General features: G+C 49.6%; 1 protein-coding gene across 1 annotated transcript in view; it reads left to right on the forward strand.

Annotated features, from left to right (window-relative positions):
• KIAA1644 (KIAA1644 ortholog) overlaps positions 1-16,553 on the forward strand; it is a 46,779-nt gene extending 30,226 nt beyond the window's left edge. The window contains exon 4 of the mRNA XM_008592685.1: positions 16,468-16,553. Coding sequence (XP_008590907.1) covers position 16,468 — 1 coding nt within the window. The 3' untranslated portion in view covers positions 16,469-16,553. The remainder of the gene's footprint in view (positions 1-16,467) is intronic.
• Positions 16,554-17,636: the final 1,083 nt, after the last annotated feature.

Genomic DNA, 17,636 nt, shown 5'->3' on the forward strand with positions numbered 1-17,636 from the left:
AAGGCTTTGAAAAATTCATAGCAGGAGGCAGAGGAGCGAGCCTTTATTTTTGTAGAGCAGAGGCGGGGGGATTACGGACAGAGGCTGCAGATGAAAAGGAACACTTTGTGGCATTTAATGTAGAACACAGGCTCCCATTAAAGCACCGGCATCAAATATTTACCAAAGTGGCATTAAAAATTAACCTTTAGGATGTGGATGTTTAAAAGCCCCAAGTCTTACGGAAAGTCAGGAGAGTGGAGCGTCGAGAAGGAAGCTACGAGCAGGGCATGAACAACAGACGCCCCTGGAGCCGGGCACAGCTCCCGGTGGACCCGCTGCCACAGCCAGAGCTGCCCCCAATCCCCGTACTCACCGTGAGCCCTTCTGAGGCTCCCAGCAGCCTACAGGACAGGGACAGACCCTCAGTGGACATTCACAGCCCTCCATGACCCGGCCACGGCCTCTCTGGGCAGCTGAGGTCTGTAGGATGGGAAGGAGCAAAGCTGCCCGGGTTGGAGGAGACCACGGTGGGAGTGGGGAGCAGTCCAGGCACTGGGAGCAGCATGTGCAAAGGCACTGGGGCATCGGGGGGAAAGTCAGGGTGGTACAAGTGGGGACAGAGGGGAGGGCGGGAGACACAGGCGGGGTCTGATGGTGCAGGGCCATGGTGAGGAGTGGGCTTCTTATTCTGGGGGCAGGGGAGCCCCTGAGGAGAGGAACATGACCCACGTTGCCATTTTAGCAAATTTCTCTGGCAGTCAGTGGGGAAGCTAGTCCATCAAGGAGGCTGCCACTGTCTCGCAGGCAGGGCTGCCTGCAGCTTGGGCGAGGGGTGGTAGCAGAGGTGGCGAGTCGCAGGGGCAGAGTCACAGGCCTGGCTGGTGGATTGGGTGAAATATGGGAAGGAAGTGGGGGAGGAGCAAGGAGGATGTCCGGGACCCTAGACCAAGCAGCTGGGAAGAGGGGACCCTGGGGCAGGTGTGGCTTTGGGGTGTCTTGAGTCTGAGGCACCTGAGGCTATCGGCAAAGCAGTCTGGGGAGGAGCAGCCCCCACTGAGGCAGGAGGAAGCACAGGAGGATGTGGGGTCTGGAAGCCCCAGAGGAGAGTGTCTACAGGAGAAGCAGGCTCAGCCAACAGGGTGCCCCGTCCTCTGCTGTTGTTCCCACAATGCCCCTGCAGGCCATCCCTGTCCCACAGTGTAATCAGTGGGCTCCAAGAAAACACCAAGGCACCTTCCTGCCTGTCAGAAGCCGCTGGGTGTAGCTGGCACCAAATGACATCATCACCCCCTCCCCCTGTCCCACCCCACTGCCTGGCCTTCTGCGTGTGCCGGGATGTCAGCCAGCTTCCTTCCTAGCGATAGAAAGTGAGGTTTCATGTTAAATTCTTCAGAATGATATGGTGCCCTGTAAAACACAAATAACTCTAATTTGTCCACACACACGGGATCTTTGCTTTGACGGCTTGTCGTATTTCCTGGAGACCCGCTGAACAATAACTGGGGGACAAGGGGCAGTTTGGAGAGCACCGGACATTTCACCCGTACCACAGCCCCTCAGGGCAGGTGGCATTTTTCTTGCCATTTTGTGGATGTGGAAACTAAGGTTCTGAGAGGCCATGTGACACGTCCAAGACAAACGGCCAGTGAGAGGCTTTACTGGGAGAACCCACATCATGCCCAGGTCCCAAGAAGCACCCTTATCTGCAGTGCGCGTGCAGGCACACGCACACACGCGCACACATGTGCACCCCTTCCTTCTCATCCCCTCCCCTGCACCTCGGCCACAGCCCATCTCCATTGATCTAGGTGACCCATCAAACATCTTGCTAAAAATGAAAGAAAAATTCCCAGGGTCTCTCACCACCCCCTTTTTGAAATGCTGTTTCCCCCACTTAATGAGACGTACATCTGTCGGTGCTTACTGTGTGCGAGGCACTTTCATACGCACCGTCTCATGTAACCCTCGCAAAAATCTCCACTTAGCAGATGAGTAAACTGAGGCTTGTGGAGAAAGGTGACTTACAGCTGAGGATAAGAGTGAGTCATACTGAGGATCGGCCACGTGCTGGGTCACACTGGGAGTGGCAAGGCAGGGACCTGAACCCTGCTCGTGTCCCAGCACCCTCACCTGCAGCAGCTAAGAATGTAATGAAGCTGTGTGTGATGCGGAGAAGCCCAGGCCAGGGACAAGCTTGCTCTGGGGACGTGGAACTTGTGCGTCTCTGCAGGACTTGGGGGAGGCCGAGCTGATACCATGGGAGAAGGATGCAGCAAGCAGAGTCCAGGTGCAGAGAGGAAGAACTTCTTCCCAGGCCGCCTTGCCCCAAGCCTCGATTTACCCATCTATAAAATGGAGTTATCATCCCTACCTTCCTCCCAGCAAAGTTACAAGAACCAGGTGACCCCACAGGCCTGCCAGGGCTTTGACAAGGCAGGTGCTGACACAGGGCACCCTGGCCAGGAAGCAGGTCCCTGTCCCGGCCCCAGCCTGAATGTGTGCTGAGAAACAATTATCAGTTAGGACACTGCTTTGCAGGCAACAGCAAACCTAAGTCAGACTGACTTACACAATAAAGAGAACATTTGATGCATGTAACTGAACACTCTGGTAGGAATCAGACTTCCGGAAAGGCTTGATCCAGCAGCTCTGTGCATCTGAAGAGGACCTGGCATTTCTCACCTCCACTTTCCTGAGATTGGAGCCCTGCTCTCCCTCTGGATCACGAATCAGCTGCCAATAGCTGGTGGAGGAACAGGCTTCCAGATCCAAATTCCACAGAAAAGGTGAAATCAGCATCCCATTGGCTCAAACGCAGGTGCCAGAAACACACCTTGCTTTACCTGCCCGCTTCTGTGTGGATCACGGGCCCATCCCTGGCCAGCTGCTGTATCAGGGACTTATGCGATCGGGCCCACCCAGGACGCTGGGGTTGGAGTCAGAGAGCAGAGAGGGAGCTCGCTGGGGAGAGGGGGCTGGTTGTGGTGTGGGGGTCTGTTCACCAACGTTTGTCTCCTCCCACCCTCGAACCTCAGGTTCTTCATCTGTGAAATGGGGGTGTTACACCCGCTCCCAGCCTCAGAGTGGAAGTCAAAGGAGACGGTGTACACGCAGATATCTGTAAACTGGCAAAGCTGTGCAAACAAAGGAGGGGCATTTTTACCCAGATGGGAGCAACGCACCTGTGATGCTGTGTACTTCACAGGGGTGGGATGTCACATGGTAGTGGCTTCTATTGGTTCCTTCAGAAAATATCTACGGAGCAGCACCACACACCAGACACGGCCCTGGGTGGTCTGTGAGGGGAGGGCAGGTGGCTCACGTTATGCTTTCTGCACTGAAGTACATAAAGAATATTCATCTTGTAAAGCTTGCTGAGTCTCAGGCAAAGGTCCCCACCTTCCCGGCACCCCAGAAGGCTTCCTCACGCCCCCGTAACACTGTGCTTCTGACCTCTAGCCCCTAATTGGCATTGCCTGATTTTGAGCTTTGTAGGGTGGACTTGGTTGGTATAAGCTTCTTTTACACAACATTTTAGCTAAAAAGTTCACCCTTGCTGGTATGTGTTCCTTCTAATTGCTGAGTAGAATCCCATTGCATGGGGGCACCAAGTGTGTTTATCCAGTCACCTGCTGAGGACATTAGAGGGGTTCCACTTTTTGGCCATTGTAGATAAAGCTGCTGTGAACATTCATGTCCAAGTCTTCTGGTGAACTTATGTACACAGCTCTCTTGGGGGTTGTATTAGTGTCTGTAGCTGCTGTAACAAATTACCAAACTCAGTGGCTTAAAACAACGTGAAGTTATCCCCTACAGTTCTGCAGGGCAGCAGTCTGAGATGAGGCTTGCGAACACCTAATATCGTGGTGTCGGCAGAACTGTTCCTTCTGGAGGCTGTAGGGGTGAGTCCAGCTTCTAGAAACCGCCCACATCACTTGGTTCACGGCTCCCTCCAGAAGCGGCATCTCTCTGACCTCTGCTTCCATCCTCACATCTCCTTCTCTGACTCCGACCCTCTCACCTTCCTCTTTTAAGGACCCTTATTATAATCCAGGATAATTCCCGCCCCCCAAAGATCCTTAACCTAATCACATCAGCAGAGCCCCTTTCGTGGTGTAAGGGAACATTCACAGCTTCCGGGGATTAGGACAGGGACATCTTTGGGGAGCCGTTAGTGTAGCCGCACAGGTATATACATAGGGTGACAGGACAGACATACGCTCAGCTTTAGGATATCCTGCCAGCCAGTGGTCCTGAGTGGCTGAGCTATTCTGCACTCCCACTAGCAATGCATGAGAGTTCCTGGAGCTCTGCCTCCTCACCAGTGCATGGTGTCATCAGTCTGTATCATCTGGGCCATCTGGGTGGGTGTGTAGGGTGGCTCATTGTAGTTCTATGTGGCATTTTCCCAGTGCTTGCATTTCATTCTCCACCATGCACTGCGTTTCATTCTCCACTGTGTGCTTCGTCACGCAAACAGCACCTCCTCCAGGCAGCCCTCCATGACCACAGCTTATGCGGTAGCTGCAAAGAGCTCTGTCCTCAGGGATTCCGATCTGGCCTCCATGGGATTGCATCTTACCCCCAGCACCATCTGCAGGGACACCTTTGTGAAATATGGCTAATAGCATCTCCACTTCTCAGGTTGCTGTGAGAATTCAATAGAAAAACGTGCTGAAAGCTCCTAGCCCCACACCCAGCCTATATTCAGCACTAGATAAATGTGAGCTCTTCTCACTGCTGAAGAACAGTTTGTCTACAGTTCACCTGGAGATTAGTCATGTTGTGCCTCGTGACTCCTCTGCTTTTGTCGGCAGGAATGGTTATTGTTACAGACACTCTCAGTGTTCTGGAAGCTTTCATTGTTATTCAAATTGCCAGGTGCTCTGTCCTGTCTTCTCAACTAGGTTGCAGCCGCCAGCCCACCCACCGGTCCTGCCAGCTGCAGACCCTCCTTATCCTGGTGGGCCATGGCCTCCACCCAGCTTGCCTCCTGGTCCCCAGCCTGCCTAGGCCACTGCCTTGTACAAGAGGGATGGCTGTGTTGCCCAGGGGTTAGCAGCACAGGCTGGGATCCAGGCTCTCCACTAACTAGGTACGTGACCCCAGGCAAGTTATATGACCTCTCCGAGCCTTAGTTTCCTCAGTGGTAAATTGCAGAGAATAATGGCCCCCACTTCATAGGGTCGTGGAGAGAACTGAGACTATGCATGCAGGGAACATGCTTGGAACAGTGCCTGGCACATATCGGCCCTAATTCTTGCCTTTATTAGAATTAGGAATGATCTTCCATGTCAGCTCCCCAGAGCCCTGGGATCACGTCCAAATGCCTCCGCCTGGCAGTTGAAGGCCTGGGTGGCTGCTGCCTCTCCAGACTCGACCCTGCCAGGAGCATCTTGTGCAGCGGTGGCCACACCCGCTGTGATCCTCTGGATGGCTCTGGCCTATGTGGTTCCCTCCTCCCCTGTGCTCTCCCCATCGTGTTCACTAACTGTGCTCAGGCCAGGACCTCAGGACCCCCAGACACTGCCCCTGACACAGCACAGACCTGCTGCTCTTGCTTTTGGGTCCTGGTGCAGCTGCCCCACCAGCTCAGAATCTGGCTAGAGAAGATGCCACCTGGATAGCTTCTGGAAGGCCTAGTGGGAGAGGTCACTGAGTAGACACTGAGAGAAGGGAGCATTGGTGGCCCTGGGCCTGGCTTCCACGGGCTAGGTGGCAGTGAGGGGCAGCACAGTGCCCAGAAGAAGGCATCCCTAGCATCAGGGGCAGGCCAGCTCAGTGACAAGAGGTGGCCATGCAGGGACAGCTTCCTACACTCGGGGGCTACAGCTCCCTGCATGGCCCAGGTGTGGTTGCCATGAAAGCAGAACAAAAGTTGACGTCTGCCAAAGATTCCTTCCAGAAGGCCATCAGCGGGCCTACAGCGGGGCTAATGGCCTGGGCTATGTCCAGATGCGCCAAGCCAGAACCGTTTCCTGGCCAGGAGGTGTCCACATCGGTGAACGTCCTGCTGGTCAGCAGTGAGGATGGTCCTACAGGCCTGGAGTGACAGCAGGTGGATGCCTGAGGCCCTGAGAGGTTAAGTGACTTGCCCAGGGTCACACAGCCTTTGAGGAGCAGAGGCGAGATCTGAGCCTAGACCTTCCTGACTCGGAGGCTAGTGGTCATCACTGCCCAGCTGCTCTGCAGTGCTGTGTGGAACACAATGTTACCAAGGTCTGTGGGGGTCAGACAAGCTGCACAGGAGGGTGCTCAGGGAGTGAGGGTTTGGAGGATGCACAGGAGTTCAGCAGGTGGAGGAAGGGGAGGGTGTTCACAGTAGTGTGGAGAGCACACGGAGGCTTCCTGCAGAGTCCCGCGGAGCGGGGGCCTTGAAACCAAAAACAGCAACAGCATTCCAGCAGTGAGGGGCCCTGATGTCCCAGCTCAGGCATCCCAACTTTGCCCTCTATGAAACCATAGCAGAATGGGATTTCTTTGCTGTTATTGATTTTGAAATATTTCATACTGTGCAAAACAATATACATTATCTCTATAGTATATGAAATAATGAAGCAAACACTGTGTCCCACTGCCCAGCATGAGAAAAAGAGCCCCATCAATACCTCAAGGGTCCGCCCTCCTGGGTTTTGTGCTTGTCATCCCCAAACAAAGGTGTGTCTCTAGGGAGTGACTAGGGCAGCTTTTGTCCTCCAGAGAAACTGCTCTGGGAAATGCAAAGTCTGGCCTGGACCAGAAGCAGGGCCAGCCATGCGGAGGCTCCGGCCAAGGTCAGGGTGATGCTGCCTCCACCCAGAATGTGGAGCCGTCCCCACCCCCAGCAGCGGAGGTGAGCCAGAGGGAGACTGCTGCTGCCACCCTCAGCTGGGAAGGGCCACCCGGGCTGAGGAGGGGAGAGCCGGGCTGTGAACCACGAGGGGATTTGGCCCCATTGTAAAAGTTTTCCAGCTCACCAAGCAGCTTGATAGGGGACAGGAGGGGCGCGGAGATGGGGGGAGGGCAAAGGCGCCCCAGCAGCTGTTAGTTGTGAGCCTGGAGCCCGCCCCTCTGCTCCACCTGCCCTCTGTCCTTTCGCTGCCACCCGCCACCACTAGGGTCGGGGCCGGCGGCTAATTCATCTCCCCCACGCACCAGCCCACAGGCCGGAACCGTGCAGGGTGTGAAGCTGTAGCTCCCCTCCTTCCCACGGTGCAGACAAGACACCGGGGAGTGGACCGTGACACAGGAGAGGCAGGGAATTTTGCCTGGATTGTTCTTAGGCCCATCTTCTGCTGTGAAAAGCAAGATATGAACTGTAGGTTAGGTTCACCAAGAGGCTTTATTAAGCAACTTTTCTCTGCAACCTATGCTACAGAAACATGGAATGACCCATGCGATAGGCATATAACAAAATATTGAAGCAAACTTTATGAAAGCAAACTTTCCACAATGACCTAGAGGTCTAGTCTTGGATACTGCAGATAATCCAGTTGAAAATATAATATGTTTTTCCCTATGACTAAAGAATTTATTGATGGAGCTTACAACCTGCAGGAAAAGTTCGTGTCCGTGGAAACACAGGCATCTCCGGAAGTGCTGCTTTGTCATCCATCACGCGTGGTGGAAACGCGTGCAGCGAAGTACAGGCACACTTGCTTGTGCTCGGGAAAGAAGGTGTGTGTTCACCCTCATGCGGGGTTTGTGCACAACGTCAGGATGTGAAGCCATCTAGCAACGTGCACAGTACAGACGACGTCGCCACTCTGGATAGGAAAGTCATTATCTGTGCATTCTGGTGTCACAGACGGTTGGAAGAGAAGAAACGAGGATGAAGATGACTTGGGAACGTGCGAGTGGTGACTGCACAGAGTGACTGACCGAACAGCAACATTTCCGTGTCCATTGCTTGTACCAGAATACCTGGAACTGGGTAATTTTTAAGAAAATAAAATTTTGCTTAGAGTTTCAGAGGCTGGAAAGTTCAAAGTCCAGTGCATACATCTGGTGAGTCTTCCTTGGTGGTGGCTTTCCAGCAATGCAGGGTGTCACACAGCAGAAAATAGTGGAGCAGAGAGAGGGACAGACTCCTCCAGCTCTCCTTTGAAAGCCCTCAGGACCACGCCCCTGACCACCATTATTAATCCACTCACGACTGCATGGTCCTCCCATCCAATCACCTATTCAAGGCTCCACCTTTCAATTACTGTAATAGGATTTCCCACCCTCTTAAAACAGTCACAGTGGGAACTAAGTTTTGGGGGGACATTCAACCCAACGCAAACATTGTAGAGGGTGTGAATTTCTATTTGAGAAGGAGAAAGTCCTAGTGACAATAATAATGTCAAATGGTACAAACACAAGTGGTTTCTTTTCAATTTTTTTGTCTCTTCCAGATGTGTTTCTGTGCAACTCGTTCAGCATCGTTTTGAGAAGATGCTGGACCTCTGCATCTGATGGTTTTATTCCTTTTATTATTATTTTTAACACTTCACAGTTTTATTATAAGTCAAGAAGTTGGACTTGCTAAGGGGAATTATCGCAATAATGTACTTTTCATACTTGAAATTTATTTGCATGATATAAAGTTATTACTTTAAACAAACCAAAAAGGCAGGGGAACGGGTCATGAGGTAGTGATCTCAATGTTCCTGGGGAAAACCAAGCAAAGACTGGACAACAAACTGGACTTCCTCCACCAGCTTCATCTGGTTCTCTGTCCCTTTTCCCTCAGACCCTGTGCTCCTGCTGTCCCAGCACTTGCCAGCATGATGTCACTGTCTGCCCCTCCAGACAGGGTCTCCAAGGCCAGCGTCTGAATCATTAGCTGGTCCTGAGCAGAGAATTAATCCATGTCACTTTCTCCCCTTTCTCTTTCCCCACTAATGTGGCTGTGTGGCACAGGAGTTGGAGATGGGTTCTCAGGTCAGGCCACCTTAAGCTGAAATTCTGACATTGTGATCCAGCCACCACAAAGACAGCAGAACCTTGAGTCATCTTCTCTATTTTGGCACACATGCTTCCATTAATGCAAACCCCGTCCTTTCCCATCTTCTGCTCCCCATTCACCTCCCTCGATATGAGAATGTCTGCGCCTCCCCATGTGCATCCAGCCAGGGGCTAGTGGTCTCCCCCGTCCTACTGGATTCAGGCTTCCCCATGCCACTCTGGCTGTTTCTACTGTATGCCCACCCAACTCCAAGTTTCCCACTGCGAACACAGCGGGCGGGGTGAGAGCACAGGGCTGGAGCTCTTCCCTTCCTCTTCCTCTGTCTTGTGGGACCCACTTGCCTTGTGTCCTGTTAGTGTTTCAGCCCCGTGGTCAAGTCAGCCAGGCCTGGTTCTGTTTTTCAAACCTCAGGTCCAGAATGTTGAGCCGGTCACACTTCCTGGTCCTTCCTAATGGCTCCTGCAGCAGTGGCCGTGATGGGTCCCTTACTGTATCCCACCCCTGCACCCCCAATGCCCCCACTGTCCATACCCACCCCCGCCCACCCCACTCTAACCCATGGCTCTGTGTCCAGCTCTTGCAAATTGTATAGCAATCCTGGGAGCGTGCGGGTCTTTCCTCCTTTCATAACGGTGCTGGGCTGCCAGAGATCTACCCATTCCTGCCTTTGAGCGCCTGCTTCCTCCCCTCCGAGAACCGTACAGAAGCCCACGCTTACACGGTTTGCCGAGAAGGGTGGCCGGTTACCCCGCCCCCAGCTCCAGGGCTTCTGTGGGGAGCGCATGCAGTGGGGGGTCGCTGGGTCTCCAGCAGAGCAAGGCAGCGGGTCCCCTTTGCCACATGTTTCCCCACCTTTGGAATTATCTGACGTTCGGATTTTGGCTGATCTGATGGGTATAAAGTAACATATTGCTGTCTTATTAATTTCTTGTTTTTATGTAATAAGTAAACTTTATTTTTTAGAACAGTTACTGTGTTCCCCCTCAGCTCCCCTGCCCCCGCCCCAGTTTCCCCTGTTACCAACTTGCATCTTGTATCACTGGCCCATTTGTTACAACTGATGAACCAACACTAATGCAATGTTATTAACCGGAGTTCACAGTTTACCGCAGGGCTTTGTGTCATGAATTTTATCTCCCCGATTACGGTGCAGAAGCATTTCTTCAGAGATTTGTTCCCTATTCAGACCACACAGACTGGCTGAGCCATGGACCAGGGTGTGAAAGTGAGGAAGGAGTCAGGGATGGCTGCAAGCCTTCCGGACCTGAGCTGCTGGAAGGAGGGAGCTGCTGGCAGCCAGAAGAGTTGAGAGGGCAGCGCAGGACTTTGGTGCTGGACATGCTAAGCCCCAGGTGCCTGTAAGCCGTCCAAGGGATGGACACCCAGGTGGTGGCTGGAAAGTCAAGACTAAAGTTCAGGGGAGAGACCTCAGCATGTAAATGGCACTAATGCCACAAGCCTCGATGGCGGCACCTGGGAAGGAGAGCAGTGAACGGGAGGTGTCCGAGCACTGGGTTCACGCAGCTGCCTGCGCCTCTCTGGTGCCCGCATCGCTCTGCACTGTATGGGAGCCACTGCTTTTGAACTAGTGTCCTCCCGATGTGCATCTCATGGATCCCACTCCCCTGCTCTGACCGTCATTGCTGTGTCTGTGTCGCCCTTGCGAGCATATCCGCAGGATAAGTAAGAGCGATGGCAGGGCCAGCAGCGTGTGCGTCCTGACGCTGGTGAGCCACAATTTGCCTTCCGCAGAGATCACCCAGAGTCCCTCCGACCGGCGTGCAGCGGAGCCCGAGACCAGCTCACACGTGGCGCGCCGGCCTTTTTGATCTTTGTCAGTGCGATGAGTGAAGGGACGGGGAGGCTTCCTTCGTCTGTGCTCTGGAATAGTTTCTCATTATGGCTTTAATTTACATCTCTCTTATTGTAGACTTCGGATTAGCTGTTTGACAGTTTCTGTTTTTCCTCCTGGCAGGTGGTCTGTTTAGAGTCTCCCTTCCTGGATCCTTTGGGTGATTTCTATTTTCCTGGAAATTTGTCCATTTCCTTGGTGCTTTCTGATGTAGTTGGACGGAGCTGAGCAGGTCGTCTCCTCTGCTCTGCTCTCTGTATTTGATCGACTTACCTTAATGAGTGTCTGTTCTGTGCCAGGCATCGTTATCGGCCCTGGGAGTGTAGTAGTGGGCCAAGACCAGTGAAAAGCCCTCCCCTTATGGAGACTGCAGGCAGTTTTTAAAATACATATGTGAAATATGTGGACTGTTGGATGGTAAGTGCTATGGAGATGCACAATAGGCAAGCAGGGCAGGAGTTCGAGATCGAGCACAAGTTTAAACAGAGTGATCAGGGAGGGTCTCACTAGAAAGGTGACTTGAAGAAGAGAGGGAATGAGCCGTGGTTTATCTGGGAGAAGAGACAGGATCATCTGCTACGACGGTGGATTAGTCAAGGCTCTCCAGAGATTAGGTGATGGATAGGCTGACTGTTCTGAATGAGTCATTATACAATATATGCAAGTATTGAAACAAAAAACTGTACCCCATAAACGTGTACGAAGAAAAAAATAAAATAAAAATTGGTTTCTTTTAGAAAAATGTTCTCCAGAGAACAGAACCAATAGGATATATGCATACATAAACAGATATACTATAAGGAATTGCTCATGCAATTATGGAGGCTGAGAAGTCCCAAGATCTGCAGTCAGCAAGCTGGAGACTCGGGAGAGCCAATGGTACAGATCCAGTTAGAACCAAGGACCCGAGACCCAGGAGAGCCACTGGTGTAAGTTCCAGTCCAAATCTGAGACAGAACGCAGGAGAGGACCGATGTCCTGGCTCAAAGATAGTCAGACAGAGGGATAATGGATTCTCTTCCTACTCAACTTATTTGTTCTATTCAGGCCTCCAATGGATTGGACCAGGAGCATCCACACCGGGAGGGCAGTCTTCTTTACTCGGCCTGCTGATTCAAATGTTAATCTCGTTCAGAAAAACCCTCACGGTCACACCTAGAATAATGTTTAACCAAACATCTGGGCACCCCATGGCCCAGTCATGCTGACACAGGTGAACCATCACAGTTGGAGCGAGTACGCTAAAGGGACACGAGTAAGGGATGGAACAGTGTTGGTGGAGGGGGGTGGTCCTTAGCTTCTACTCTGAGTGAAATGGGAGCTATTGAGGGTCTTGAGCAGAAGGGTGACCTGATCTGACTTAGGTTTTCACAGGACCCCTCTGGCTGCTGTGTTGAGAATAGATGGAGAGGGTTGATTGGTGAAGAGGCCACTGCAGGAATCCCTCTGTCTTGGACCATCGTAGGAGCAGTGGAGGCAGCAGGAAGGGCAAGGTTTATGGACACATTTTGAAGAACAGCCAACAGGATTTTCTAATGGATTGGATGTGAAGTGTGAGAGAAAGAAAGGAGCCAAAGAGGGCTACAGGATCCCACATGAGCAACTGGCAGAAGAGTTGTATTTGTCGAAGTCAGGAAAATTATGGGAAAAGCTGGTCTGGGGAGAAAGATTGGGATTTTACTCTGGGGCATATTAAGTTCAGGTGTCTATTAAATGGGCTGTTGGTGATGGCAAGTGCACAAATTAACTGTAAGCATGGAGTTTAGGTGAGAGTTTGAGGCTGGACAGGCATCAACACATAGGTGGTGATTAAATCCTTGGAGGAGATGAGCTCCTCAGGAGTGATTAGAGATGGAGAGGGGAGAGGAGGTTGGGAGGATGGGGAGGAACCAGCAGGGCATGCACAGTCAGAGAAGCAGGGGAGGGGGCTGGAGTGTCCTGGAAACAGGAGGTGTCATCACTTGAGTCAATGCTGCTGAGAGGACAAGAGAAAGCAGAACTGAGATTCGACCACTGGATTTAGCTGCATGGAAGTCTTTGGTAACCTTGGCAGGGGAAAGTTCTGCAGTTAGAACAAAAGCTCTAACTTTGTTGGGAGAGGTTAAGGCATAGTGGAGAAGTAGAGCTGGAGAGTAAAAGTACAGATAATCCTTCCAAGCAGTCACCCCCCTTTCTATGTCTCGTTTATTCCACTTTATTAGATTCAACAACAATTAAACATGTTTCATTATTTTTCAAAGAACCAGTTATTGGATTTATTTATTACTTCCTTCCTTTTGCTTCTTTTAACTCAATTTCAGTTCTTCTTTATCTATTGATATCCTATGCCTTCCTTGGGTTTCTTTTCTAACTTTTTGAGTTGGATGATTAATTCATGTTTTCTTGTTTATTAATAAGATCAGTATTTAAGGCTATGAATTTTCCTCCAAGCAATTTCTTGGCTGCATCCTACAGGCTCTGAAATGTAATAATATTTTTATTTTTGTTATTATCTAGTGTACTGCAATTTTTAATTTTTGCTCTCTCTTTGTCTCACAAGTTATTTTAAAGAGTTAATAAACTTCTTTGTGGTAGAATTTGTTTTGTTTTTTGGTTTTGTTGTTAATTCTTTCAAAATCTAGTATATTGTGATTAGGGAATGTTGAGTTATTTCTACTTTTTGGAATTTACTCTTTTGTGGCCTGATAGTCATTTTTGGTATGTGTGCATTTTCAAGAGCATTTGTATAGAAAGTAGAGTCTGTGTAACACACACACACACACACACACACACACACACACAGTCATTAATTAGATTATTTGGCTCCCTGCATCCTCTCTCTGTTTTTGCCAACTTTATCCATAACAGACTGAGAGATATGAACTAAAGTGCACTAATGCAATCATATTCTGACTTTTTCTTCATAAATTTCCAGCAATTGTTCCTCTGTGAATATTGTGGCTATGTTATTTGGTACATAAGTATTCATTATTGTAAGATATTCATAATGACTCCCATCCTTGAACCTCACACAGTGCCCTTCTTTTTCCCATTCAATATTTTTTGCCATGACATCAGCTTTGTCTGATATTCAGATTATGTCCCTGTGGTTTCCCTTGATTTGCATTTATTTGTTATGCTTCTGTCTATTTTTTAAATTGTGGTAAAATGCATATAACATAAAATTTGCCATTCTAACCATTTTTAAGTGTACAGTTCAGTGGCATTAAGTACATTCACATTGTTGCGCAACCTTCACTACCATCCATCTCCAGAACTTTTTCATCATTTGCCTCTCCTTTTATAATAAACCTTTCCGAATCACTCTACTTTCAGTGCATTTTGTTTGTGATCCAGTCTCAGATTTTTTTTTCCATTTAGCAAGTATGTATGGCTCATTAACATTTACTGATATGGCAGATACATTGGGTCTTAGTTCTGTCTTCATAGTTTAAGATATGCTTTCTGCTTTTATAGCTTTTGTAGAGGTTTTCAATTTTTACTATGTTTTCTGTTTTATTTTTTGTATATGTCTTCTGATAATTTGAAAACCTGTGATTTTGATCCCATGATTATAATGTACCCTTAATCATTTATTTCTTTAGACAATGTTTATTTTCTTCCTACTATGAACAACATCAAAATTAGAATCTTTCTACATTTCCTACCCTTCTCTCCCTTCCACCTAATTATTTTAGTTGATTATATTATTTTTTATGTTTACCTGTGTACCTCTAGTTTTACTTAAACTTCTAGGCAATTCTTTATACCCCCAAACTGTAAATGAACAAGACATACTTTTCTTCTATTACCTCCCTCCTTTTTATCTCCACCTCTCCTACTTATTATTTTTCTGTTTTCTGTTTCATTCTTTTCTGTAATAGTCATAATCCTTAGATTTGTTTCAGAGGTAGTCCTACAGTTTAAACAGATTCTATACTCATTGCCAGTCCTCTTGCCAAAGTTTCTACATTTACCCTTAGTTCTCCTAAGTGTGTCCTCCAGTAATTTATTTAAGAAGGGCTCATGGGAACTTATGCTTCAGAAATATTTTCAACAAGTTTTTCTGTTGATTTTATGCTTGAAAGATGGTTCATCTGGGGTTTAAGTTCTTGGTTCATTCATTCAACAAATATTTATTAGGCCCCTACTGTGTGCGGTTACTGTTCTAGACCCTGGCAATATTGCAGTGAGCAAACACACAGTCACCTTGGCCCTCTCGCAGCTCACTTTCTAGTCAGGGGAAATAGATAGTAAACTATACAAATAATATATATATACTGTATGTATGTGGTACACTGGATAGGGATATGTGCTATGGAGAAAAATAATGCAGGTGATAGGAGATTACCTGGACCTGGCTTTGCTCTGTGAAGAAGAGGAGGTGGCCCCATTGAGTCTCTCACCCTGAGCCCATGCCCACATTCCCACTGATGCGAATGGTGGAGGGCTGGCTCTGCCCTTTGGTGTCTTGCTCACTTTGGAGGGATGGGCTTTACTGGCTCTGTCAGAGCCCCTCCCTCGGCTGCTCCACTTGCCCTGCTCTCATGCACTAAAGCTTGGTTGAAGATGATTTATCAGTGAAGAACTGTCATGTGCGAATAGCAGAAACCCAGCTGCAGTTGTATGGAGTTGGGAACTCCAGGGCTGCCACCAAAACCAAGCTTCTCCCTGCTTTCCATTCCACCTGCGTTAGGAAGGGTCCTTCATTCTCGTGCTTGCACAAGGGCTCATCTTCCCCCAGATTCATATCCTCTTCCCAAGAGACTTCCACTTACATGGCATTGGCCAGACTGGGTCATGTGGCCACCTCTGTCTGCAAGGGAGCCTGGGAAGGTGAGTATTTTTGAATGAGCAATTGCTCCTATAATGAATATAGGACTGGGGACTCATGGTGCCTGCCACACGTGAAGTGTGTATTTCTGTTTCTCATTGCCTTATGTGAAACTTGACTTTGCCAATAAAGCTATAAGTGACCTGCTAACCTGTTTCTACACCCCTGATCCTGCCCCTCTGGTGTGCTGGCCTATCCCATTTCCAGGAGTGCCCTTATTTCCTCTCCATTGCTTTGTAGGATATGGGCACATCTAGTGAAGTGATTCCAAGATACATCATGGTTTTTTGTTGTTATAATTACGGTAGCTGTATCTGTTTTTAATTGTTTAGTTTCTTATAGCAAGAGTGACCATATGATTTATTACCCAAATCAGGATACTTTTGAGGGTAGAAGGGGAATAATGTTAAAAATTATGTCAGAATAACAGTTATTAACTAGGACTGTACCAAGCCAAGCATACCATCCACTGGTAACTGCTGAGGGAGGAACACTGTTGAGTAAGTTAATTTGATATCTTACAGATTGAAAATTATATCTTTATATCTGTACTCTGAATAATTAGCCTGTTGATTCTGTTAGATTTTCTATATAAATTATCTGCAATTAATTGCAATTTTGGTTTTAGTCTAGTCCTGACACTTGATGCTGTTTTCTTGTCTTATTGCATGGGCCAGGGGCTCTAGTGCTATATGGAACCATCATGATAGCAAATTTTCCTGTACTGCTTCCAGTCTTACAGTCCCATGGTTCACCATGGCCAGAAGACAAAGTCCATGTGCTCAGAGAAGACCCAGCTTCTCCAGGCACTGAGGCCCAAGAGAAATGCCCCCAGGAAGTCCCCATGGAGGAGACATCATGTGATATTTTGTTTCCTTCTGCTTCCTCCAGAAAACCCTTTTGCCGTGCCTCAGGATGGGGGAGGTGAGATCCAAAGCATCCGGCGCAGCCTCCGAGAAGAACAACTTCTACAGAGACGCCTGCAAGAGCCGAGGCAGTGGCGTTGGTGGTGATGGAGGAGGAAATGCTGCCTATGCCCAAAACCCCCTTCCATGGACTTCTAAGATTAGGAGCAAACTCAGGGGTGGGGGCCGGGGGTGCAGGGGAGGGAATTCTGAGCCACCTGTCCACAAGCAATAGTTCTATTTTGGGCTGGTGGCTTCTGAGAGGTGACTCATTGTGGACTCAGGATGACCAACTCGAAGCTGCTCTGGCCGCCTTGAGCCAGAAGGATGCAGGCCTGTGAGTCATACCGGCGGTTCCAGAACTGAGGCTTCCCTCGCCTCTGCTCCCTCCGGCCGTGGTCCCCGGGCCTCTCTGTGTCAGAATATTGAATGTGATGTGTGTGTGTGTGTGTGTGTGTGTGTGTGTGTGTGTGTGTGTGTGTGATTCAGGGTGTTCTTTTTGTTTGGTTGGTTGGTTTCCATTGTGGTTCCTTCTCTCAAGTTCTCTGATTGGCATGGGTCACCACGTAGCTGGAGGTTCTTGTCCATGTTGGGGTCTGGGGCTCAAGCTGCTTGCTGCAGCCAGCAACTGCAAACCAGATGGATTTGCCTAGGCACAGGGACAGCCCCATGTGTCTCGGGGGCCCTGGGGATTTGAAGATGCCAGTCAGGGTTGGTTCTTAGGGAATTTGTTCCTGTAACAACAGTAGTCATAAGGGACATGATTCAGGATGACCACAGGGCAGCCAGCAGGTTAGGTGTTTTCACGCACATGCTCTCTCACCACCTGGGAGGTGGGTGTGGAGGACCCCCTGCAGAAACAGCTCAGAGTGGGAAAGGAGTGCCCAGGGCCACATGGCCAGGAGACCAGCCCCTTGGTTAGACCTCAGGGGTGCAGGAATGCAGAGTCCAGGCTCCAATTCCCTGGACAGGATGTGCTCCCCAGTGCAGGGCACCCCCAGCACGATCCGTCCTGCATCTCCCAATGCCTTCTCAGCAGGCAGGCCACCCGGATTCTTCTCCATCACTGCCCAGACCCCTTATCCATTCAGCACATTCTGGTCAAGTACCTACTCTGTGTGCCAGGCCCATGCAGGGCAGTGATGGGGACAGAGG

This window comes from Galeopterus variegatus, unplaced genomic scaffold, assembly GCF_000696425.1.
Source record: "Galeopterus variegatus unplaced genomic scaffold, G_variegatus-3.0.2 Scaffold8189, whole genome shotgun sequence".
Taxonomy (NCBI): Eukaryota; Metazoa; Chordata; class Mammalia; order Dermoptera; family Cynocephalidae; genus Galeopterus; species Galeopterus variegatus.